The following is a 25,335-nucleotide window of genomic DNA, read 5'->3' as shown; positions in this document are numbered from 1 at the left end:
TAGTGGTCAAATTTTGACTCATCTTTTAATGGTTCACATTTTTTAAAATCCTTATGTGAATGTTTTTACCTCAAATCTCAGATTTGTGACTGTTTGTACGGTGAGTGTCTTTCCTATGCAACAGTATTTTCCACTTCCCCCTTAGCCTTGCCACTGGTATCTTTTCAAAAGTCTTGTAATTAATACTCCAGGCAAATATATTAAATTCATAGAGCGCTATGAAGGACTAGAGGCTTCTGAGAAATTGTCAAACTGTATCTTAAATTCAGTTTTAAGAATTTTAGAAATTTAAAAAATTATTCCCACACCATAACCCTGTCCTAGATGTGTCTTAGCCTCTTGATCATATTTTGGACTGCATTTCTTCCAACAGAGCTTCTGTGTCAGGCTCTATTGAGATTATTTTGGAACATACTCAGTGTCAGAACTTGCATGATGCAGGGCTGGGGATTTAGCTCAGCGGGCAGAGAGCCTGCCTGACAAGTGCAATGTCATGAGTTTGATTCCTGGTACCAGAAAAAAAAAACAACAAAAAAATAACTTGCATGATGCATCTGTAAATGGAAGCCTGTTTCAACATCAAATGGAAAACATGGTTGTACTAAATACCTGCCCTGTCATATGTAAAAACCTATGTTGACAATTGCAGAAAAAATACACCAAACCAAAGTAGTGGAGACTAACATGGTGGGTTTTAGCTCTAGGTATATGTAAAACATTTAAGAATAATTTATTTCAAAATATTTCTGGGATCTTAGTTAAAATAGAACAATGAAGCATATTTAGTTGCATCTTTAAACTGTTACTATGAACAAAGCATTGATCTTTTAATTCAGGGAAATCAAATGCATTAATATTATTGATTTAAATGTGAGGTACAACCAAAGTGAATTATGTACATCTCTTCCCAATGGTAGCTTGAAACTGGCTATGAAGGGAATGTTTAAACCATGGAACTTGGCAAACACAGCAAATATAACTTTTATTTAGAGTGTCAGTTGTTAAATATTTCCCACCATGCTAGTGGATTTATTCTAGTATATTAGCTACCCCTGAAAAAGGTAGTCTAAACCAGATAAAGGAATTTAACAAAAGTTGCTATGACTCATATGATGGTATTATATTTCCTGGTGACTTTTGTGGTGTTACATATTCAAAAGACTTTTTGACTTCAGGTTGTTGACAGAAAATAAACTTTCTGAGACAGAGTCTCACTGTACTGGCCAGGCTGACTTCCAATTCTTAGGCTCAAGCTGGAACTAAAGATGTATGCTACCATGTATAGCTTGAGTTATTGAAATCCTTACAGGCTAACAAAATAAGCATCTGTGGTTCTTCAGGGGCATAATTAGATTAGTTCCAATTTCTCACCTGCAATTAACAGCTAATGTGCTGAAGAACCATACTATAAAATTTAATTTAACATCAAAGTAATATGAGTGCTTTCCTTTAGTTTTCCTAGAGCCTTTGGATGAGGTCATTTGTCCAACTCATGTCACACAACGTGAAAATCCTTCTATTAAACATATATCCTTTACAACCGGCCTGTGATTGCATATCTCCTGTGATCCAGCGTGCACTCCTTTTTTGAAGTAGGCCATTTCATTTATGCAGCTTTGCTCAAAAGCTCTTCTTTACATTGAGTAAGCTGCTACCTTCTTATCACACCTTTTGGCTTCAGTTCTGCCCTCTAGGCATACAGAATCATGCTTCTCCATTCTCTGAATTCCAAGAATAAGAAAGTAGTATGAATGGGCACCTACATATTTGAAGATAGCCCATGGTCTCTATGTGTTTCTGTTATGAGATTAAACATCCCTAGTTCTTTCCACTATTCCTCCTAGGGCATGGCTTCTGGATATTTCTTTACTCCCATTTTCCTCCTCTGGATACAATGCTGTGTTTTAATGTCCACCTCACAGCATAGTCTGTGATCTACTACTCAACAGGAGACCTATCCAGTGCAAGGGGATGTGATATGCTATCCTCTCCCAACAGTGAATTTTCTTTCCATGACTGTACACTAGGTTATAGTAGCTTGGAGGATATTGGTCAGTTTGTGTGCTCACATTAACCTAACAATAAGTTAACAAGCTAAATAAATAGATAAGAGCAATATACAAACAAACTTCACTTCTGTTACACCCAGTCTGTAACATGATGTACCCCAAACATTAGAATACCTCTGGGGCAACTGCCTTCTTCAGTGCTAAACATGGCTTGTAGAGAGAGACCAATAAAGTTCTGTTATGTTCAATTTTGCTAAGCATGATCACGGAGCCTGCATATGTGATAAACTGGGCTTTTAGATCCTCATCCAAGTTATAAATTTAAAGTTAATTCACAAGATAGCACCAAGTTCACGATGTCCTTTCAAAGTAGGGATCTTCAGAGGGAGAAGGGAAGCTTCCCTTCCCAACCATACCATGACATCCACTGAGATTCCTGGCAGGCTGGGCCACTGTTACTGCTGGGATTGAAAGATGCTGTATCCATCATTCCTGATGTCACTGATGATGCTAGGAAAGCTAAGCATTGCTGGTCTTAGACATTTTCACTGTCCACTTAACTCAAAATCCATGTTCTCACCATACCCTTACTAATCAGATTACATTTCATCTTTGTGTGTGAAGAGCCTAAGAAATTTTGTCAGAGCTTAGGAAGGAGAAATTCTGAGCATTACATTTCTGTTTTACAGACAAGAATAAATTCTCAGGACTAGAGCATTTGTTTTCCAACTGTGACTGTGGGGTCTGGAATTCTGGATAAGAGCAGAAAGCCGAGGGGTCTGTGCAGCTCATTCCCATTTCCACCTTTTGTAAGTTGAGGTTCTGTGTGAAGTTTATTTGAAAAGTGGATATTTCCTCTTTAGTGAACCCCAGCAATAGTTTAGCATTCACTCCTTCATCTCATGTTCTGAGACCATCTGTTTAAATGGTTCTTTCCAGAATATTGTTATCCAGAATTAGCTTTTTTCTTAAACAATTCATTCCCAGTTTGATCAGCATTTAATTCCTTTCCCCATGACTCTTCACAGATGTTAGACTGAGCAATCATAACTGTAAGCTGTTTCATGGCTCTAAAGCATAATTGTCTGGAGCTAGGGATGCTTACATGAAATAGCTGAGTATTTTTTCACTGTCTTCCCACCTGGTTTTTGCCTTAAATCCTTCCTGACATGTCTGTTCTCTCGTTTCTGGCTTGAAGGCTTTTGTCCTTGAAAGAGAGCACGGAATCAGAATACAAACTAAATACCTCTGCTTGTATCTTTGCCGAAGCCTTCCTTTTTGCCTGGCTATTTTCTCTTCCTCCCTGCTACTTCTGTAACTTGCACATATGCTTTGCACTTACTATACTGTATCATATACATTACATGGTCTCCCAAGCAAACTGGAAGTTCTTTGACAGCAGAACTGTCATACATTTATAAAACCTGATACCTAGCATACTAACTGACAATATAACATCATGATTGAGAAAAATCATTCATTGGTTTTTTCAAAAAGCATGTATTATCCAATTCATTTGAAACTGGCAATCACCAAGGAGCCAGGAATGCAGTTATCAAGACAGACAAAATCTCTGCTTTCCAAGTGTTCCATCTGTGATAGAAGAAATATACATGAAACCAATTAATACAACTAATACTTTATGACAAAATTAGGGAGTGGGATACACTGATCAAATGTAATCTAAGGAGTCAGGTGAGAAGGTCAAAAGAGTCACACAGTTCATCCAGCTTTAGCCAGGTTCTCTGTTGGCATCTCCGTTAGAAAGGCCACTTGAACATGTCCATAGAAACTCAAAATGAAGTCCTAATTGATAGGGCATTGTTTCATCAGTTTATTCTGTTTTCTCTTCTGCGTTCTCATTCTCCGCCTCTGAATCATATCCTTTATCCTCAGTGAGCCACAGAGGAGGCGTGGGCTGCTGTCTCCCAGCCCACAGCACTGAGAGCTGCTGTTATCGCATGGGTGCAACCAATGTTCTCTGCTTCCTCCTGCTCCTCTTCATCCTGCTCCTTCTTTACATTTTTTCTACCCTTAGTCTAAGAATAATAGTCTAAGAATATTTACTCCAAGAATATTTACTCCAAACTTGTCTTGCTAGATGGGCTCAAGACTTGGAGTCAAATAAACCCAAGTTGATTCTCAATACCATTACAAGTTACTTATTAAGATAGATATTGCCAAAGTAACTTTTCCAAGCACCAGTTCTTCCAGTGATTAAAAAATTACTTCCAGCGATTCTTCCAATCATTCTTCCAATGATTAAAAATTACTTGCTAAATTCCTTGTGCAAATTAGGTGAAACCTGTATTTTATACAGTTTGAGGCTCATTGTCTGGTATGCAGTATGTAGGTCATTCTCAGCAGTGTCATTGTTATTATAATAGGTAGGATCAGTGTTTGTGGAATGGAGTTAGTTTGAAGTTCTTATTTCCTCTGTCATTTTAAGTGTAATAATTTTAAGGACCATATTTTATTACTGAACATGCCATTTGACTGCTAAAAGGAAGTAGGAGATTTTTTATTTTGTTCTAACCTTTAATCCATTTCTATTTTCCTTCTCTGTAATAATTTTGCATTGAATTTTACTTTTTTATTTTAAAGATAAAAAAATTTCAAAACATGATAATATTAACAATGGTTAATACATTGCATAGTGTCATTAAATTAGTTACTCAGAGTACAAGGTATTGGCATTTAAATGTCCAAATGATATTAACACAAACCTTTCTTTTCAATGAACTAAGAGAAATTAGTAGTATAACTATTATAACTATTATACACACACACACACAAAAAGAAAAACATACAAACACATTTTTTTTTTGCTTCTCCCTTCTGATTTTTCTACATTTCCCCTCTTTGTCTACAAATAGAATAGCTACCCCTGCTTTTTTCTGGGTTCCTGGAGTATTATTTTCCATCCTTTGACTTTCAGTCTATGTATTTCTTTTTTAAGTGCTTCTTGTATTGTTGGATCTTGCTTGTTGATCCATTCTGCTAGTCTGTGTCTTTTGATTGGTGAATTGAGACCATTAATATTGATGGTTATAATGGATATGTATTAAATTATCCTTGTTGTGTTATTTTCCTGTTGTGAGCTCCCCTCCTTTTTTTCCCTCCCTCTGCTTAATTGTTTGCCTTACCTGGTGGATTCTTTCTGTTACAGTTCATGGAGTTGTAGTCCTTTGTATCTCTCTGTAGAATGTCCTTCAAAACATTTTGGAGTGCTGGTTTAGTGTTCATAAATTTCCTCAGATGTTCTTTGTCATGGACGTATCTTATTTTCCCATCAGTTTTGAAAGATAATTCTACAGGATACATCAGTCTGGGTTGAAGGTTGTTTTCCTTTAGAACTTGAAATACTTCACTGCAAGCACTCCTTGACTTGAAGATTTGTGCTGGGAAGTCAACTGTGATTCTGGTGAGATTTTCTTTTTTGGTGATTTGTATCTCTTCCCTGACAGCTTTTAAGATCCTATTCTTGGGTTGAATTTCTGGAATCTTGACCATGACATGCCTGGCTGCAGATTTTTTTTGATTGTGGCTAATTGGAGTTCTATATGGCTCACTTACTGTACGTCAAGTTTTTGTCTTCCAAGGAAGTTTTCTGCCATGAAATCTGTAAATGGATCTTTTATAGTATTTGTATTAGCTCTTGCCTTTTCATTAACTCCAACTAATCTTAAGTTATTCTTCTTTAGCTCATCTACCAGCTACTGTATTGATTTATCATGGTCCCTAGCTATTTTAAGAAATGTTTCTATTCATAACTGATAACTACAAGCCTATCTTCTATATCTGAGATCCTGTCTTCCCACTGGCTTAATCTGCTGTGGATACTTTCAGTGGAATTTTTACTCTCTTGGATATCTGAATCGACCTGCCTTATGGGTTCCATTTCTTTTCTATGCTGAGCATTCCTGACTTCCATAATCTTCTTGAGCTCCTCTATTTTTTTGTCTGTATCTGCTCTAGAGTCATTAAACATGATGTTCTTTGTGGACACCATCTCCGCAGTTATCTGAAAAATTATTTCTGCTTTGATTTTTTTCTAGAGCCTCATTTGATTGCTTTATTGTTACCACTTCAGAGAGGCCAGGAGGGTGGTTTTTGGGTTGTCCCACAACATTGCCTCCTTGGTTTGTCTTTGATGAACTGGATTTCTGGGATTGCATCTTGTTTAAGTGTCTTCTCTTTTTCTTTTCTTTTTTTTAGTACAATTCCTGGGGGTGATGCTTGTAAATTGCCTATGGTAGGTTGCTTTATTGTTATTATTTTGAACCCTTAGGAAGTGACTACTTCTCTGAGGTATCTTCCAGGTACAGCTGTTTTGGGGGTTTTGAGTCTGTTGCAAGATCTTACATCTGCAATTTGATGGGGATGAGAAGTTGCTGCCTCTTTGGCCCAGCCCCTGGTTCTTTGGCACCATGCCATAGTATTTTCTGTGACCCTTAGTCAATCTCAGTCTTGGAATACCAGGAAGAACAGCTGATTAGAACAATTATGTCACTTTTGGCTACAGTGACATTAGCATTAACCACAGCCTAGAAAATAACAAACTGAACTAACCATTAATTTGCCACCTTTAACCATATGAACTAGATTTGTGATGATATAACAAAATCTAAAACAAAATAAAAAATTATATGAAGTATACAAGACCTTAATGTGTCAAATTTGCCTCAGGGGTTAAAATTTAAAATGGGTCAGGGAGAAAACAGAGAAGTGGAAGAAGAGGAGGAGATTAGAAGTAGGCTGGAAGACAAAGGGGGATCATGCATACTTTGGGAAATAGGTGCAGAAGACTGGAGGGAAAGAGAGAAGGAAGAGATAAAAAGAAGAACAGAATAGAACCAGAACCACAAAGAGGCTTGAAACCATATTCACACTCATATAAAAACAAGATCAAACAATGAAGGAGAAGAAAACAAAAACAAAATACCAAAACAAAACCACCACCCCAATAATAAAACAAACAAGAAAGAGAAAAAATAAAGTCAACTTCCAAGTAGTCTCTGCTGTAAGTCACTGGTAGAGAACGTGTGGAGATAGAGTCCCGATCTGTTGATTTATCTCAGCAAGCCAGCTGTAGCTTTTTTGTGAGTTAGTGGGTAATCTCAGTGAGCCTGCACCTTCTGGCCAAGACCAGACTCATTTGCTCTGTAGCTGTGAGCACACCCTCTTCCTTGGGCTTGAGCCATGCTGGGAGCCATTAGACAGAGCCAGCAGCCATTCTGAGTTCTGAGTTCAGCCAGCCCCTCTCCAAGATGCCTCCTGGCACAGGATGACTGAGCCCTTAGCAGTCACCACCAGCTAGTGAAATCCTTCACACCTGCTGCCACCTTCCACTGCTGCATCCCTCATAGAGGCCTCTAGGGTCACCAGCAGTCACCATGTGTCCACAGGTTTGAATCACTCCTTTTGTGTAGTGAGTGCCATCTCAGGGAGAAGGCTACGTCCTTCTTCTTTGTTGAAATTTCTCTTTTCACTCTTTCTGTAGGCTTCAATTCATGCTTCTGATCTTTCCTAGTTCCAAGCAACTCACTTCCCTCCTTCTTGTCTTCTTAATGTTGCTATAATCTGGCATCTGCATGGCAACTCTCAGAAAGGCTCCTTCTCTGCTGCTTACCACTCTGCCATTCTGGACAAATTGCATAGTGTCTGAAGAAAAAAATTCCATGTTTGGTATCATCATTGGATTGAAGCAAGACACATAGCACAGCATGCACACACACATACACACACACGTGTGTGTGCATGCACACAGGCCTTAATATCCCTAAAGGACATTACAGATAAATGTATATAAATATAGGAAAAATGTAAGGTAAGATAAAAATCATTAAATCAAACAAGGAAGCTACCCTCTGAATGATTGCCCTCTATTTCTTTTTTAGTTATTTGCTTAGGAGCCAAGAAAGGAAGTTATCCTATACAAATACAGTTGTCTGCATAATTTGTAACTTAAGAAATGCATCATGTTGTGTCCCATATCAGACCTTTCAAATTACTGTTGCTCAGGCAGTGATCCCTTTGGCCTCCACTGCTTATCTAACCACCTGTCCATCTTCAGATTTAGGCTTCCGTCTTTTCAGTCCACCATCAGCTCCACTGTCAGTCCCCACTGCATGCTCTCAGATACCATAGGTTCACCCTTAGCTGGGAAATCCTTCTGTTGAGAGACTATTTGCCTCTATTCTAACCCATTGAGATTAAAACCTTTGTCTTGTATACTAGTACATCCAACGACTAATACAGAACAGGCATAAAAAGCTATTCAATAAATATAAATTATATAAAAGAATATGAACTTATTAAAAAGATATGTACTTATCATGAATGCTAAGACCATATCTGGGAAATCAAATATCTATGATCATGAATTATTGTACACCTTCACTACCTATGATTTGGTCAAGTTATTAGAATCCCTATGCATTTCTTCATCAGTAAAATTTACATAGGACAGGATCTACCTCAGAATATTTTTATGATTCTAAATGAGCTGATACAGATAAAGTGCTTAGAACTGTGTCTGGCACACAGTCTCACAAACTGTGAGTAATATTATTACTATGCCATACCTGTTTGTATCACTTCTTTTTTCAACTCCACCTCCAATTTATTTTCTTTCGTGTATGTGAATACACAGAAATAAAAGCAGATTTTGAAAGCTGTAATTATTTGATAGTATCATTATATCACTTTTTTTTTACAAAGTTTCTATGAACTCTTTAGGAGGCAAAGATTGTTTTCAGAGAAAAGATGCTAAGTGAAACGAGGTTCCAATACCTAGATTGAAGATGCTCACCTCAAACGAGAGTATGTACCTGAAAGTCCTGCTTACAGGGTCCGTTATTTTACAAATGGAATATCTTATCAGAAACATTACTTTTAATTCTGTGTTAGAGTCCCAGCATCATATTAAGAATCAGAAGAAGCCTGCAATCTAGGAAATGTACAGAAAAATATATTGAAATGGGAGTCAGGGAATTGGATTCTCTAAGTATGTCTCAGGGAAGTCACAATAAATCTGAGCCTCATTGATGGAAGAAATAAAGGAAATTACTTTTAATGCACTGAAGTCTAAAGATTCAATGACTCTTTTGAGATAGGAAAAAAGACATTTAAAGGTACACTCCAATACAAAAGTTTGGGTACCACTAGGCAACTATACACTTGCATTTCTTAGGATATCAGATTTTTATGGATAGGAATGTACAGCTTATTAGTAAATAAGAATGAACAAAAATGATAACCGAAGTGATGTCCTAGTAGCAGACCTCACAGTTCAACCAATGTATTTATAAAGACATGCCAGGACAGGGAATAAATTGCAGGTCACACCAAGAAACAAAACATAATAAAGCATAATGTCTATTTTTATAAAATCACAGATTTAAACTCTGAAATATTCAGAAATATAATTTTGTAGCACTTGAGCAAATGAAACTCTCAGGGAGCCTTTGTAACATATTTTGACATACACTTTCTACTACGTGTCTTTCTGTATGAAAGTTTCTGTACTTGAGGGCAATGTTCAATCTTCTATTTATTCCTTTTCTCTCTCTTCTGATTCTCTCTCTCTCTGTCTGTCTTTCTCTCTCTCTCTCTCTCTCTCTCTTTCTCTCTCTCTCTCTCTTTCTCTGTTTCTCTCTCTCTTTCACCTCTTTCTCATTTTGTTTTTTGAGACAGGGTCTCACTATATAATTTGGATTGGCCTTAAACTCACTATGTAGGCCAGGCTGGCCTCAAGCTCAAGTGATTTTCCCACCATAGTCTTTTGTTTGTCGATACATTCAGAGTTGTCCAGGTTGAGGGCTTTGTCCAATAATAAATATTCTTACATAAATATTGGACTTCTTCCTGTGAAGACAAAAGAATATCTGATGTCACCAGAGTATTAACTGTTTAAAGGTAAACTTATGATCACTGAGCATGGTAACAATTGCAATTAATGTAATATAGAAAGTAGTAAATTTCAAATTTTTAGAAACAAAGTAGCTCCTGTAATTAGACATTTCATGATGGATTCCAAGATAAATCTTTCAAAATATTTTTTAAAGAAGAAACAATATGTGATGGTATAATAGCAAGAACTGAAACACTGATTCAAGACTTACAGATGGATGATATTAATTTAGAAAGGAAATATAAATAGAAGTAGAATAGGCGAGGGGATGGGACGGATGGCTGTCCACATGAGCTATTTGTTATATGGAAGGTAGCACTCTGGGCGAAGTTTACCACCTCCTCTGAGAACCACATTTATTTCACTTGTGGGCTGGAGAGCACCTGCTGTCGCTGTCCTCCTGCCTTGCCTCTCTAAGAGCACGTTGACCTGACTGATCTCTCCATATCAAGCCTGCTTCTTCAAATGTTCTGCAGGATAATCACGTTTGGAATCCCAATAGCTCAACTCAACCTTATTTCCTGTGTGCCTGGTTTTGCTGGATTCCAAAAGGCAAGGTTATTGTTTCAAAGATATCATGTTTCCTGAGTTAGGTGATGATGATTTCTACTAAGATACTATCCCCTCTGAATGAGGGCACATACATCTCAACTTCAGAACCAAGTCTAATGATAGCTTGCTTTCCTGGGCATCTGTAACCTGTGCTCTTTTTCACATCACACTGACTCAAGCCTTAGTTCCAGCAACTCATATTAAGAGGTTGAGAATGCCAATCAATAGTTTTCTGTGACCAGAAGCCTGATATAAAGTCTATCATTATTTGAATGCCTTGCTTTTCCCTCCTCAAGGGGAAATGAAAGGAAATGACCGAGCTCAGAAGTACTCACAGGTTATGAAGACACAGTGACATGTAACAACTCGTGTTCCTGCCCCTCCCACATCTCTTATTTACTTCATTGTGTTTCCAGATGACTAAGAACGGCACAGTGGAATCAGAAGAAGCTAGCACTCTTACAGTGGATGACATTTCTGATGATGATATAGATTTAGACAACACAGAAGTAGATGAGTACTTCTTCCTACAACCCCTGCCAACAAAAAAGCGAAGAGCACTGCTGCGGGCCTCTGGAGTTAAAAAGATCGATGTGGAAGAGAAGCACGAGCTGCGTGCCATCCGCCTGTCACGGGAGGACTGTGGCTGTGACTGCAGAGTGTTCTGTGATCCAGAAACGTGTACCTGCAGCCTGGCAGGCATTAAGTGTCAGGTAAGGGTTTGGATTTCATGACATCCAAAGACAGAACATTATGCACCCTCCCTGAAGTTAGCTGTATGCAGTAATGAGTTCCCCATATGCAGAAGGAGACTTTGCAGCAAGGTAGTTCAGGGGGAGAAAAATACTAATTCAAGCATTCATGGAGTGCTCATACTCTGTAGAAGGCAGCCCAAACTGTAGCTGAAGTAGTTGCAAGTATTTCTTCTTGTATTCACTTGTCATACCAGCTTGTTTGAGCTTTTTACAAATATTCAGGCAGACTTTGACATCCCTAACATTTGAATTTGTGTTTTCTCATTCTTCCATGATGTATAAAGTGATGATTAACTACAAGTAGTGTGGGCGAGTAGTAAAGTTGCTAAAGGGGGACCATAAAAGAAAAAGAAAACAGAAAACTAAATTGCACTCCTCTCTTTGCTGTTTGCCAAGTATATGTGAAATTGGCCAATCAGGTAAATCCCCTGGGCTCAGTTTCTCCATCTTGAACATGAACAGGCTGGACAAGACCAGATCAAGGTTGGCAAACTATCAACTCACAGGCCAAACCCAACCAGTCACATGTTTGTATAAGCAAAGTTTCTTAGAGCACTTCCATTTTGTTTGTTTGTTTACCAATTATCTATGGCAGATTTTATGTTTCTACAGCAGAGCTGAGTAGTAACAAGGAGTCTGCATAACCCACGGAACCTAAATATCTATTCTTGCTTTTGCAAAAACAGTGTGTGTGCTATCTACATATTGCATTCACTCCCTGCTACTAAGGTTTCCTTAACAAGCAAAAAAGGATTCTCAGGCTTTCCATCTGTCTCATTGTGGCAGTAATGATTGAGTAGAGGAATATAGGAGGGAAACAGAGAGAATTTTTTGTAACTTGGAAATAGTCTTTTAAACAGAGAAAAACCCATTTTTCTCCAAAAGGAATCTAATACTTGAGTTTATATGAGAACTTTTGGAAAATAGCCCTACCACTCTTATTTGGTTAATTACACGTTTAAAAGCTTAAAGGTTAAAATTAATTAAAAGAAAATTAAAGTGTGCTAACCCTTGTACTAGATGATTCTGTTTTTTATTCATCTTTAATATATCATTGATATTTTCTGAATAGTTAGGTGCTAGTATTTTATGCAGAAACAGCCTTTTCAATAAAGAGAATCATTCAGGAAGGTGAAAGAAAAGGATAGTTCCCATCAGCCAAGCAGTTGCTTAAGATAGATTCACAGAAAAGAGATTTATTCATAAGGAAACAGAGCTATGATGCTACCTCTAAAGTCTGCTACTACTTTTTATTGGGACCAGGAGAACTATATTAGAGTTGGCCTTCTCTTGAGCAGCACAGCAGTCTGTCTGAACTTGGATAAGCTGGGAAGCGTGGCAAGTATTTGTGCTGCCTGTATTCTGATCCATGAACAGTTTGATCTGTGGAATCTGAGACAATAAATGAATAGGAGTACCTATGGATTGCCTAGAATTCCACTTATCACCTAAGGTCTATCCAACAATACTCTTTTTGAATTATAATTTCTCTATCTTTAGAGCCCAACCCCTCAAATAGTTCTGGGATATTAAAGAGATGGACATTCTCTTCCTTTGAAAATCTTGTAGTCTAATGGAATGGGTGGTGAAGGGGGACAGCCAGGACCTAAACATGTGAGTCCACAAGTCATAGTCATAAATGCGCATGCCTACTGCAGCCCTGCAGGACACATGCTTGCACACATGTATCATGGGCCAGATATTGAGAAGGTAAACCAGTGACAGTGGATTGTTAGGGTGCATGATACCAAGGACTGTCAATGTGGCTATCTTGGGCAATGAAGCTCATTTTCTAATAAGCAAAAGGAAAAAGCATAACTCACATCAAAAGCATAAATTAGATGAAAAGTTCAGGTAAGAAGGAGTTCAAAAAGTTGTTTGTCTGAAGTTGGGCAAGTAAGCTGGAATGCAGGGGAAGGGAAAAATGTTTGGAGAAAAGATAGAAGCACTGAGAACAAATGAACAAGGTCAAAGACACATAGAGAAGGAGAAAGTAGGTAACGGAGAACAGAAGTGAAGAAAGTATTGGAAAAGTGAAACTACCCCTTTATCCCCCAAACTCATTTTTATTTTGAATATGGGTTTAAGAGCTAGTTAACTCTTATGCCTTAAGCCTTCACTTCCCCCTTTTCATTTCTATTTGAGTTTAACTGTCATTTGCTCTGACATAAGTGGAATAAGTAGATTATTTAATTCAAAGGAATTGCTGAAAAGTACTGGACTTTATTTGGTTTGTAATGGTTCCATGGTGCTAATCTGTGTTCTTCCTCCCCAGGTGGATCGTATGTCTTTCCCCTGTGGCTGCACTAAAGAAGGGTGTAGTAACACAGCAGGTAGAATTGAGTTTAATCCTATCCGTGTCCGGACTCACTTTTTGCACACAATAATGAAACTTGAACTCGAGAAAAACCGAGAGCAACAAATCCCCACACTGAACGGCTGCCACGGGGAGATAAGCGCACACAGTAGTTCCATGGGCCCTGTTGCTCACTCTGTAGAATATTCGATTGCAGACAATTTCGAGATTGAAACTGAACCCCAAGCTGCAGTGCTGCACCTGCAGTCTGCCGAAGAATTAGATTGCCAAGGAGAAGAGGACGAAGAGGAGGAAGATGGGAGCAGCTTTTGCAGTGGAGTCACTGATTCCAGCACACAGAGCTTGGCACCCAGTGAGTCAGATGAAGAGGAGGAGGAGGAAGAGGAGGAGGAAGAGGAGGAGGATGACGAGGATAAAAGAGATGGCTTTGTGGAAGGTTTGGGCACCCATGCTGATGTTGTGCCCCTTCCTTCAGTCCTTTGTTATTCAGATGGCACGGCTGTTCACGAAAGCCACACAAAAAATGCTTCCTTTTACGCCAACTCTTCAACTCTGTACTACCAAATAGATAGCCACATTCCAGGAACACCTAGCCAGATCTCTGAGAACTACTCTGAAAGAGATACTGTCAAGAACGGTACCCTTTCGTTGGTGCCTTACACCATGACCCCAGAACAATTCGTTGACTATGCCCGACAAGCAGAAGAGGCCTACGGTGCCTCCCATTACGCAGCTGCCAACCCCTCTGTGATTGTTTGCTGCTCCTCTTCCGAAAACGATAGCGGGGTGCCCTGCAATAGTTTATATCCCGAACACAGGTCCAGTCATCCTCAAGTAGAATTTCACTCATACTTGAAAGGCCCTTCCCAGGAAGGGTTTGTCTCCACATTGAATGGTGACAGTCACATTTCAGAGCATCCTGCTGAAAATTCTTTGAGCCTTGCTGAAAAGAGCAGACTGCACGAAGAGTGCATCAAATCACCTGTGGTTGAGACTGTCCCTGTTTAGTAGGTTAACTTATTCTGTTATAGGATCGCCTCTTCTACCTGAGGCACTGCATTTAATTGGATTTCCTGGGCTCATCATTGTTTAGACTGAAGACCGAAAAAATTTGGACTGTGATTAATCTTCCAGACTGTATTTTGTTTGCTTCTTTTTAGCTACATGACGGTGGCATTACACAAATACAGTCGCTATGGGGATTTTAAAAGATTTCAGACTGTTTTGATAGAAAATGCTACATTTTAAAAATGCGTATCTCACAGTTGCCTACCTGTCAAACTGTGCGAAACCTGCCAAGCTGTGCAGATCAGAGCTCCAAGTCTTGGATTATCGGGCCTGTGCAAGATTGTTACCTAAGACTGCAAAATAATAAGATTTAGAGTCCTAATTTTCGATATATCTGAAGAGAATGGTGACTTTTTAATGTAAAAGTAATTATTGTAAGAAAAAGATCTAATTGTTTCATGTGTATTTTATTTATGGTAGCTTAGAAGTCATGTTTTGATGAAAATGAACAGCAGCATGTTCATTCAAGCTGAAGATGCGGAGCTAGCACCACAGAGCATGCCCACTCGGATCGCATCTGGAATCCACTCGCGTTTTTATGATCCTGACTGTTCAGGTTTGCAGATACTTTCGTAAGGGTGAAATAGGCCTATTTTTGCTATTTTGGACAAATAAATGAGTCTATACGTGCAGGTCCTTACCCAGTTTTCTCTAGAGTTAAGAGTTAGGACAATCCTCCGGGAGGGGCCCAGTTCACTGCCCTCCCTCAGCTGACTCCCAAGGTGGAGGTAAAAGGAATTGCCTTTCTTTTCTAAATAGCATCATCTTGGTTCTTAGCTTGGACAGCACCTTTAAACTCTACCCCCTACATCAAAATGCACTTTAGTGCCCCTTCATGGTACCTCGTGTGGGGTGGGGACTGAGAACTCTTTGAGATGAAAAATTTTAAAAATTAAAAAAAAAAGATCTAAAACTATTCTAAGGTTCATACATACAGTTAACATAGAGGAATCATCCAGTGACACTTCTGAAGGAAAAATGGCTTATTTTCCTTCACCACTCTGAGGACCTAACTCGGTAAACGCAAGGAGGCTGCGGCAACATGGAAGAGACATTCTCAGCAAGTAGCCTTTTCTGCGGCGTGATCGGTCCATCTCTACAAATAAGTGTATAATGCGATTTCCAATTAGTGACTAGCTGATCGAAGGGGGGGCCTCTACCCAAATACTCAACTAGGCCTTACTTTTCTGAAGCATTTTGATTTGTCTTGTCTGGGACAATTGGCAGAACAGTCCAGAATGCATTGCATACGCTAATTACCTCACATTCTCTTGTTAAAGAGAACAGATAGAAATAAAACCTGCACTCCCCTAACACTGTTAGATTACCTGCACTTGGTTCACTAGAGGACTTCTAAGAACCCTTTCTTCTGTACATTAATTTAGCTAACAAAAGAGTGTGTTCTACTCCCCCTCCATGCATTATGACTATGCTAAATCTGTTTCACATCTCCGACCTTCTATTGTTATATCATTTCACACGTTTTATGACTCTTTGAAATGTGGACATGCCTTGCTATTGAGTGACTGCATCGCTACTTATTTTTTATGTCTTTTAGACTTGGATATTTAGAAATACGGATATAAATATATTGTAGATCTCAGTACCTTAAAAGTACTATTTTATTTGATTAAATTTTTTAAAAATTTGATTTGAAGAAAGTCCTCTGATGGAAAAGTTTCTACTAGAACTTGATGTGGAGAAAACATGTTTAACTGGCAGCTCTTCCATGGTCCGGTTAGCGGCTCTTGCCCCTTTTCTACCCCATCTCTGGACCAAGTTTGCAACCATTAGCATTCACATTGAAGAAGCTTTGGATTTGTTATGGTGTAGGCAACAGTAATTAGGTCAGGAATGTTCCATTTTAATGGTTAGCCAGGGCATCATTACTGTAACAGTTTTTAGTACTCGATCTCCAGGGTTTTTTTTCTCCTCCCCCTCTTACCAATACAATATAAAGAGCACAGGCACAAAGAGAAAATGGCGAGAGGTAATTGGCCCTTCACTCAAGCATACGAAAAAAATCGTGTGTTCCACATTTGCTGGACCATTACAGGCTCTGGAAGAGCCTACACATGAAGAACTCTGAGGTTATTCATGGAACACAGAGTGTGGAGATGGAGAAAGAGCCAACTCTGGATAGGGCAGAATTGCAAGGCAGAATGGCAGTCCAGTTTCTGAACAGATAGACATTGCTAGTTCAGCTCTTTTTCCTCAAGGAGGTGACTTCTTTATGTCTTACTATGTCTTACTATGTCCCCATTTTGTTTACAAAATGATGCTGACAGAAACAGAGCTTCGTTGCCTCTATCTATCTGTCTAATTGGGTTACAAAGTCACTGCCTTCCAAAGTATTTGCCATAAAACCATAACAACAACCCCTGCTTTAAATTTTCACAGACCTGAGTAAATCTTCAACATTTCCTACAAATAGTATACACAGGATGCCCATGATAAAAGCCCTCCAGTATAATTGTACCTAAACCATGCACACACACACAAGAATTCCACACACTTGAGAATGACGGATTTTAGGCAATGTCCAGTAATGAGTACTGAGTTTTCCTACCCTAAAATTTGGTCTGGTTTTATGATCTAAAAATACAGTCTAGAAAAGAGGATAGTTTTTAAGACTGCACTTTGAAAATATTGGGTTCGCGCTGCAAATAATACTAGTAATGGAATCATTTTGCTGTTACTTCCTTCCCCAGAACAGCTGAGAGAGCACAGTGTTCTATCTGAAATTTCCCATTAATAGCCTTCCATTCAATAGAAATTGCCCACATACCAGGAAAGTGCTACAGTTATTTTAAGCTTGTAAAAGGAAGAATCAAGTTAGATGCAGCTTGTTGCGATACTTATGATTTTTGTGCCAAGACACAATAACCTGGCCTGCGGCTGTTTATCGACCCCATCATATATCTAACCAAATCAGTCCTTTGTGACACACGGCTTTATATTCATTCATTGTCAATCGCAGAGCTTCCTGCTCCAGACCCTGTTGTTTTAGCACCAGCCCTATACCTTTAAATGGGGGTTAATTCCTAGTTATTATCCTGGCCAAATTGATTTGCAAGTCAAGTGAAAGGAGCAGTTTGCATCCCTTTTGTCACTCTTGATCTTCTTTGGGGGAAAGAAATAAAAAAAAGAATTTTACTTGAGTTTTTCTGCTCATCTTTTGAACATCAATTTCTAAATGATGGATAAAATCTATTTATTGCATGTCTTTTTGTTGATGGAAAAATATACGTAGTTACTTTTTAAAGGCCTGCCTTTTCTTTTCTTTTCTTTTTTTTGGTACTGGGAATCGAACTCAGGACCATTCGCTTGCCAGGCAGGCGCTTATGCCACTGAGCCATATCACCGGCCAAGCTTGTCTTTTCTTTGTGATGAAATTTCATATTTCCCTGGGGGATCAGTGACAAATAAAATGTGAAATTAATATTTTTTCATACGATAAGATTTTCTCTATCTTATATGCCATACAATATCCATCCCAATATGCCCCTCAAGAAATCCGAGTTGTAGAAACAGATTAATCAAGAAGCAAACAAATTATCTTAAGTGATTGCTTTCTTTAAAATTTTACACTCTGACAAATGACTTCTGGGCAAAAATCTTTAAATTTTCATTAAGCAGAAAAATACTTCATAATTAATACACTAATAATTGTTATATTACTGGCTTTTTAATGTTGATATTGCTATTCAAGTTTATGATCCTTTGGTCTCCATATTCAGAATTTATTAATGACGCATTTTTTTCAACAAATATTTATTAAACAACTACTGTGTTAGAGCAACTATTCTGGGTAAGAAAAAATAGTAAAGAGAAACTACAAATTCTAAAGAATCATGATAATAAAGGGTGGCATGAAATAAGCCTATTCAAATCTTTTTAATGTTTGATTTTATGATATAAAATTAGAAACTTGACAAAAATTCTTGTCCAATTATATGTGGACTGCAACTGCTGCTTTTTCCTAAATGAATGAATGAGCCTCACTGGATCCTCCTCTTTTCTCCTCTCACCTGAAATTTATGAATTAAATCTGGACTCAGCTAGGAGTGAGTCAAGTAAACAAGGGATTTTCAGCTAATTGCTACTTAAGTGTGAATCCACGTAAAAGAGGCTACATCGACACCAGCAAACTCCCATCCGATAGTTTCAAAGGGTGGTTGATTTAAGCATAATCCAAGAAAGATGCCAGGAAACTTCTGAAACAAAAATATAAAAAACAGTCACTTGTACTTATGTGTATAAACAGGCTATCAAAATAGCAAAACCCTATTCCATCTTCCATAGGCATCACCTGAAAGTGGAGAGCAAACCAAAGAGGTCCCTGGTTCTCCCTCACTTTGACCTTGGAATTATGCATCATCCAATTACTAGTGGAAGACTGAGCTCCTCAACAGGAAACTACCTTTTCAAAAGATACCACAAACTCCTTTTTCTATAAAAATATAACTTAATAAAAAAAATTAAAGTCGAACCTTAGTTTCTCCCAACAGCTTACATTGTCCTTAGAGTCAGTATGTGAAATACCCAGATTAATTGGAAAACATCTTTCTGCTCAAAGGCAAGACTTGACTCTAACTTTAAATCAGAGCTTTCTGTTGTATCCATCCCAAAAGTTTAAAGCCTTGGACATTCTTAGTTCTAGTACACATGTATAACTCTGACTGCATCCTTTTTCTGAGATCTGCTAACTTGCGCTGAAATGATATAAATCCCTAAGCCAAATGGCACAGCTCTGCACCAACAGCACAGCTCATCAGATGTTTTTTGTAGCATTAAAGAATTTAATTGACTTAATTGACTGAATACCAGCAATCTGAAAACTCACTAGAATTACAAAACTGTCAAGATGGGTGTGGGGATGGAACACATTTCATAAGTGGTGGTATCTCCTAGGAGGTAAAAAAAATTTCAGCATAGTGGGCAATGTCTTACAACACTAGAAAGCTCAGCGAGCAGGCAGTCAAAAGCCTAGAAGGGGTGGGCCAGACATCCTCAGCCCAGCCAGTGCTTATGTCAGCGGACCAGCACCCACGTCAACTGCATTTTACAATCTACAGGTCACTTGATCCTTTAGAAAATAAAAACACAGAAGTACACCATTATAAAGAAACTTTTAGAAAGAAACTCAAGCACATTTTATATTAAAATGACTAATAAATGACTTGCATTATTGTCAAAAATAAGGAATCAAGAAATAAAAGAGCTTTCAATATTTTATCAGTCAGAACTATATGCTCAAGGTGACTCGAAAGCAGTCACTTCTAATTTTTACTTTGACTCTTCTCATGGCTTTTTAAGAGAGACCGTAAGTCCAACTTCCTAAGCAATACAGTTGTTTTATTATTTTCTCTCTCTCTCTCTTTCTGTCTTTTTCTCTCTTTCTTTTTTATCAAAATTCAAAGCCAAAAGCTGCGAGTTGCAGGGGTTTTCCTGATGCTGGTTCTGAGCTAATCTAGCCATTACTAGCTGGCCTGTCTCGGGTGTCTGAGAGTTCCGGCTTGGATAGTGTGAAGGGAAAGAAGGGAGTACCCACAACCAGATTCAAAGTCTAAGCCAACACCCCTTTAAAGTTCATTGTTTGTATTTATGCTATTCTACTCTTTTACTTTGACTCTTCTCATGGCTTTTTAAGAGAGACCGTAAGTCCAACTTCCTAGAAGTTAGAGCCTAGAATTTTAGTTAATCTACATATGTGTTATATCCAGAAGAACTGACATAATTTCAAAGATATAAATCATGTTAGTAGCTACTTTCACTTGTAATAGATACATCACAATATAGGGTGATTGCTGTCTGTTTGATTCCCTACACGAGGTTATAATTCAAGAAAAGTAATGCTACTGTGTCACTTTGTTCTTGTCTTAATGAAAATATTCTGGGAGGACTAAAGTTGCAAAGGGATAGAGATAGAGTTTATTTTAAATAATATTCAACACACTAATAATGTAATTCCTCTTTATAATACTCATTGCCATGTTAATAGTAAAGTTATTTCAATAATTTTCACTTTAATGATATATATAAGGCCATTTAAATATTTCTTAAGATAATGTATGCTGATTAGAGTTAGGATGATGCAAAATTATGGTAGAAATTAGCCTTGCTTTTTGTCTAAAATAATTTACATAATTAGTTGTTCCTTTGAAACAGCATGATAGTTGGATGTTATTTGCCTTTTTCTTTTAATTTTTTCCCCAATATTTTTTATCTGGTTTGAGATTATCTTAAAATTTATTTCTCATGAGTATTTGGAGGCAAATCACCTTTGAAAATGTCTCTTTAAAAATTATGTAGCAATTTTTCTCTTCAGAGATCTGTAGGACATATTACTGTCCCACTAGACCAGCCACCCTTTTCTTCTACTCCTCCTAATATTGTTTTGTTATCTCTACATAGAAAAATATAAAAAAGGAAGTTTGAAAATTGTACCTTATTGGTACAACATTTTACCCAATTTTGTTTCGCTCCTCCCTTTATGTTGACCATGAAGTTTATTCCACAGCCTTAGCTCACCAGACTTTCAAACAAATGTACAGATCTATATACATTGTGCAAATTTATGTAAATATGAAAGAAAAGGAAAGAATAAAATTCAAATCTGAATTCTCCTAAAGAAGAAAACCTAAATCACTAAATCCATGAGATAATTTGCTGGGGTTTTTTTTTTTTTTTGTAAATTAGTGTTAATCCTTGAGTGATTTAATGGTTACCAAATGATATCTGAATTTTACACTTTTTAAAATTTAATAATTGGGAAACTCATTCTGTTTGTGCTAAAATCAAGCAAGGTTTCTTGCCAAAGGTTACTGTCAGAACCTTAATTTATTAGGTACTAGTCATGCCAAATGGATAGCTCAGAATGATTTAATCTTTTTGAAAATACAATGGCCAACTGTATGTGAATAATAGAAAGTTTCAGATTCTTCTGTATTCTTCAGTTTTTATAATCCTGACACTAGGAGAGCTCTCCAGAGGTCATGTGGCTCATCCACCTACCCCCAGGGAGGACTAGCATTCAAGCATGCCCAATAGGATAGATACCCATCTATTCTTACCATCTCTAGGGAAGGTGGTTTCCTTGGCAACACAATCCAACTCTTTTAGGTTTTCTTACAATAAGAAAATATCTTGGCCCGTCTTTGTGGCCTAGGCACCTGGCAACAGTTGTGGTTATTTGGATCATTATCCTGGGGCACTCCAGAGAAGTTAGCTTTTTCCTTACATCTGATGCGTATTACATAGGACTATGAATTTCCTAGCAAGTCAAAGTTTTAAGGAAAGATATACCTACTCAAACAATTCTCAGTTAATGTTACCTGCTTTTGGCAAATGGGGGTATAGATAGCTTTTACTCGTGTATGTTTATTTCTGTTGCTGTTAGACCAGGAATTAGGATCAAGAAAAGTGACTTTTTCAAATCCCCAGTGACAAACATCAGAACTAGAATCAAGGGATGCAACTTCTGAAGTGTTCGACTTTCTGAAAAGTTACAAATACGAAAAAAGTAATCGTGCACCGTGTTCTTCTTTAGCACCTTCTCGTTAAATCTCTCTTTAGCCTAAAATGACAAGTAAGAATCTAAAAGTTTTTCCACTCCTTCTGGAGAAGATGTGACGGTGACGAATATGATCTGGAACATAATGATTCCAGAGACTCACTCAACCACATTTGATCCCAGCCTTTGTCCTCATGCTCTTTCAACAATGGCTGCTTACTGTCTCAGGGATCAGGAGAATGATTGTTCAGATTATCACCTTGACAAGGCCTGAAAACGAAAGGAGGAGTCCTTGGAGGACAGTGATTTTGTTTTCTGACTACATCACTTGACCCAAGCACTCCCTGCTTTCAGAGCCTTTTTCTGTTTGCTCAGAGTTGACTCCAACTCAGAGGCAAAGCTGACCGGATGAGGAATATGGGGGATATTGATTTGGGGGAATCAACGTTCCCTTTCTCCATGGGATTTATTTCAATCTAGGTACAGCTGCTTATCTCCCCAACTCGGATGCTCTTGTGAAATGACAGCCGCCTTGCGGTGGTTGCTTCCCACAGCTAACACTCTGGGGAAATGACCCTTTCTGTTTTTTAAAAAAAAAAAAACTGTAAAATGCTCATGTAAAGAATGGTGAATAAAATTTGGCCCATGTTTTAATTGACTCTAGCCACCATTATGAAAATAAGTCTGAGGTGTAGTTTGTGAAACATGTTTCAAAAGTGTTTGATGTATAATAAATGCTAGACATTTACAGTACAGAAATAGTAAAAACAAAAAATTAAACCTGTAGATTACGGCTCTGTTCCTAAGAACCTCAGCCTTTATTGTGTCTTAGTAAAGTTAGTTGATCTGCTTTCTTTTTAGTTTATCGCATTTCTGGTGTAATAGCCTCTTAAGATAGAACTATTAATACATATGTACTGGTTAATGCCTGTTAATGCAGAAAATGGCACTTTGTTACTTCAGTGTGTTTCCTTCAATGTCACAGGGTATATCAATTTGACAGGACAGGTCATTTGACATTGGTCAAAAATACATTTTTGCCATATAATATGTATGTATAATTGGTTGCATAGGTAAAATGTCACCTTTTGCAATATCTTCATCTTCATTATAGTCTTAGACATCAACTATGTCTCCACTCTCCAGCTGCCATAGGAATTTGGTAGGTTTGCAAATTCTGGTGAAATCTAGTGAGCTGAATGTATTGGTAGATCAAATGATCCAAAGGACTTGGATGTTATTCTTCTGTCTGTGTTGAACATTCAGACATTAGAAATGGTCTTTATACAAGGGAAGTCTTTTTGGAGTATATGTATTTTATTTTATATTGTGTTTGTTTGATGCTGTAAAAAAAAAATGTAACTTGGAAAACTCAGAAAACCACTGCACTGTAAAGTATATTTTGGCATAATGGTTGGTTTTATCCTTCAATTAATTTTTTTATTATTACTTTTGCTTAATAGATATTTAATTACTATTATGTTTAATGATGTACAAAGGGAGGAAAATCAAACTATAGTCCATATGTAGTCATTTTATGCTGTTATCATGTTGCGTGTCACAGTTTCATGACTGATTTCTCTTGTGTATAAATTAAAATGTCAAGGATGCCAAAGGGTATATAAAATAAGCTACAATAATATTCAACAGAACTTAACCTGGACCTTAGGTTGTAATAATTTATTCATATTAGCTGTAGTTGTCTATATTTATATTTTCAGTATTTATTATGAATGACATGGAAATTCGTGTATTTATTGTGGCTTTTTATTGCAGTGTGTGTGTGTATATATATATATTACAAATAAGCATTTTTAAGTCTTATCCTTACATTTCTTTTACTAGTGGCACTTGTATTACGCTGTACTTTTTATTATATATTGTACAATATCTTGTCCAATTGTTTGCAGCAGAGTAAAACTGGTTTCTAAGTTATATTTACTGTTGAATTTGTGTTGCATTGTGTGTGAAACCTTTGTCCTTACGATTTGAACTACAATCCCTTCTGCTGTCTGTCACAGCACACAGAAGAATACCTCCTCTCTCTGTAGCAGATAACATTCTTGAGAAGTTGCCTGTGAAGCCAGTTTCTGCTGAGATGGCTCATTACATTATCATTTCAAAGATGTGTTAATTTTATTATGATTGATCCCTAAGTGGATATTCTTACAACACTTTTCTTTCTCAGCTTTTCTACCCATTCATCAAGTAATGATGTGTAAACAAACCTGAGGGCCAAAGGGGAACTCGCTATGTAAATGAAATTTCAGAGGATATTTTTACAAAGACAAATCCATTCTCTGTAAGTAGTATCCTTGAAATCTGCAACTTAGTAGTATGTTTTGCTTTGCTTACATCGGAATCTGTGTGATTTGATGTTTAGAATATATATGTACATGGAAATCTTTATGTACGCTTATGTGCTTAAAGATGTTGGTTAAAAATAACAAAAACTTACTTTCATTAGAAGTAGAATGAAGAGAAAAAAACTGCATTCATCTTAATCTTCTATTGTATATAGGTCTTTGACCTCAATAACTTGTTTTCTTACATCTAGAGATTGGATCTATATTTTCTAAATGAAATAATAATAATAAGTGATTGTGTAATCATCCTAAAGCTCAAATTTGCTGTGTTACTTACTCACTTAAAGTCCTCTGCTATGTTTTTTTCTCACTGCCAACAAAATAAAATCCAAACTCTTTGTAATGCCTCACAAGGTCAATTTACATGTAGGTACAACCAATTTATCCAGCCTTTTTGGTCGTCAAACTATCTCTGCTGTCCAAGTCTCCCCTTGCCTACAAGACAGAATTCTTAAATTTCACCTGCTTCTCAATTTCTCCCACTTCTGGATAGCTTGCTACTTCTGTACAGAATATTACCCACAAGCAAACTCATGCTGGCAGCACAATAATAATGACCACTGACCTAGCTTTCAAGGGGAAACTCAAAGGTCTCTTCCTTTATGTTGCTCTTTTCATTCTCTTGCAAATTGATGAACTTCGCTTTTATGCACAATGCAGTCATTTACTACAGTCCTCTTGTCTATTTTATTTTATGATTTTGCGTTTCTGAAACAGGATCTCATTATATAGTCCAGCCTGACCTCTGCACAGAATATTCCTCCTCAGCCTTCTGAGTGCTGAGGTCACGGTTGTGCACCCACCATACCTAGTTACACTGGACCCATTTACATATAT

At 37.5% G+C, this 25,335-nt stretch overlaps 1 protein-coding gene across 3 annotated transcripts in view; it reads left to right on the top strand.

The window, feature by feature from the left end:
• The window catches only part of Csrnp3 (cysteine-serine-rich nuclear protein 3), a 185,102-nt gene extending 160,261 nt beyond the window's left edge, over positions 1–24,841 (top strand). For all 3 annotated transcript variants that reach the window (XM_005393293.1, XM_005393294.2, XM_013518805.1), the window contains 2 exons: positions 10,893–11,189; positions 13,507–24,841. In XM_005393293.1, coding sequence (XP_005393350.1) covers positions 10,893–11,189; positions 13,507–14,556 — 1,347 coding nt within the window. In that variant the 3' untranslated portion in view covers positions 14,557–24,841. The remainder of the gene's footprint in view (positions 1–10,892; positions 11,190–13,506) is intronic.
• Positions 24,842–25,335: the final 494 nt, after the last annotated feature.

This window comes from Chinchilla lanigera, unplaced genomic scaffold, assembly GCF_000276665.1.
Source record: "Chinchilla lanigera isolate Chin_1 unplaced genomic scaffold, ChiLan1.0 scaffold00048, whole genome shotgun sequence".
Lineage (NCBI taxonomy): Eukaryota > Metazoa > Chordata > Mammalia > Rodentia > Chinchillidae > Chinchilla > Chinchilla lanigera.
The sequence above is the reverse complement of the archived record's forward strand: the minus strand, read 5'-3'. Positions and strand labels throughout refer to the sequence as shown.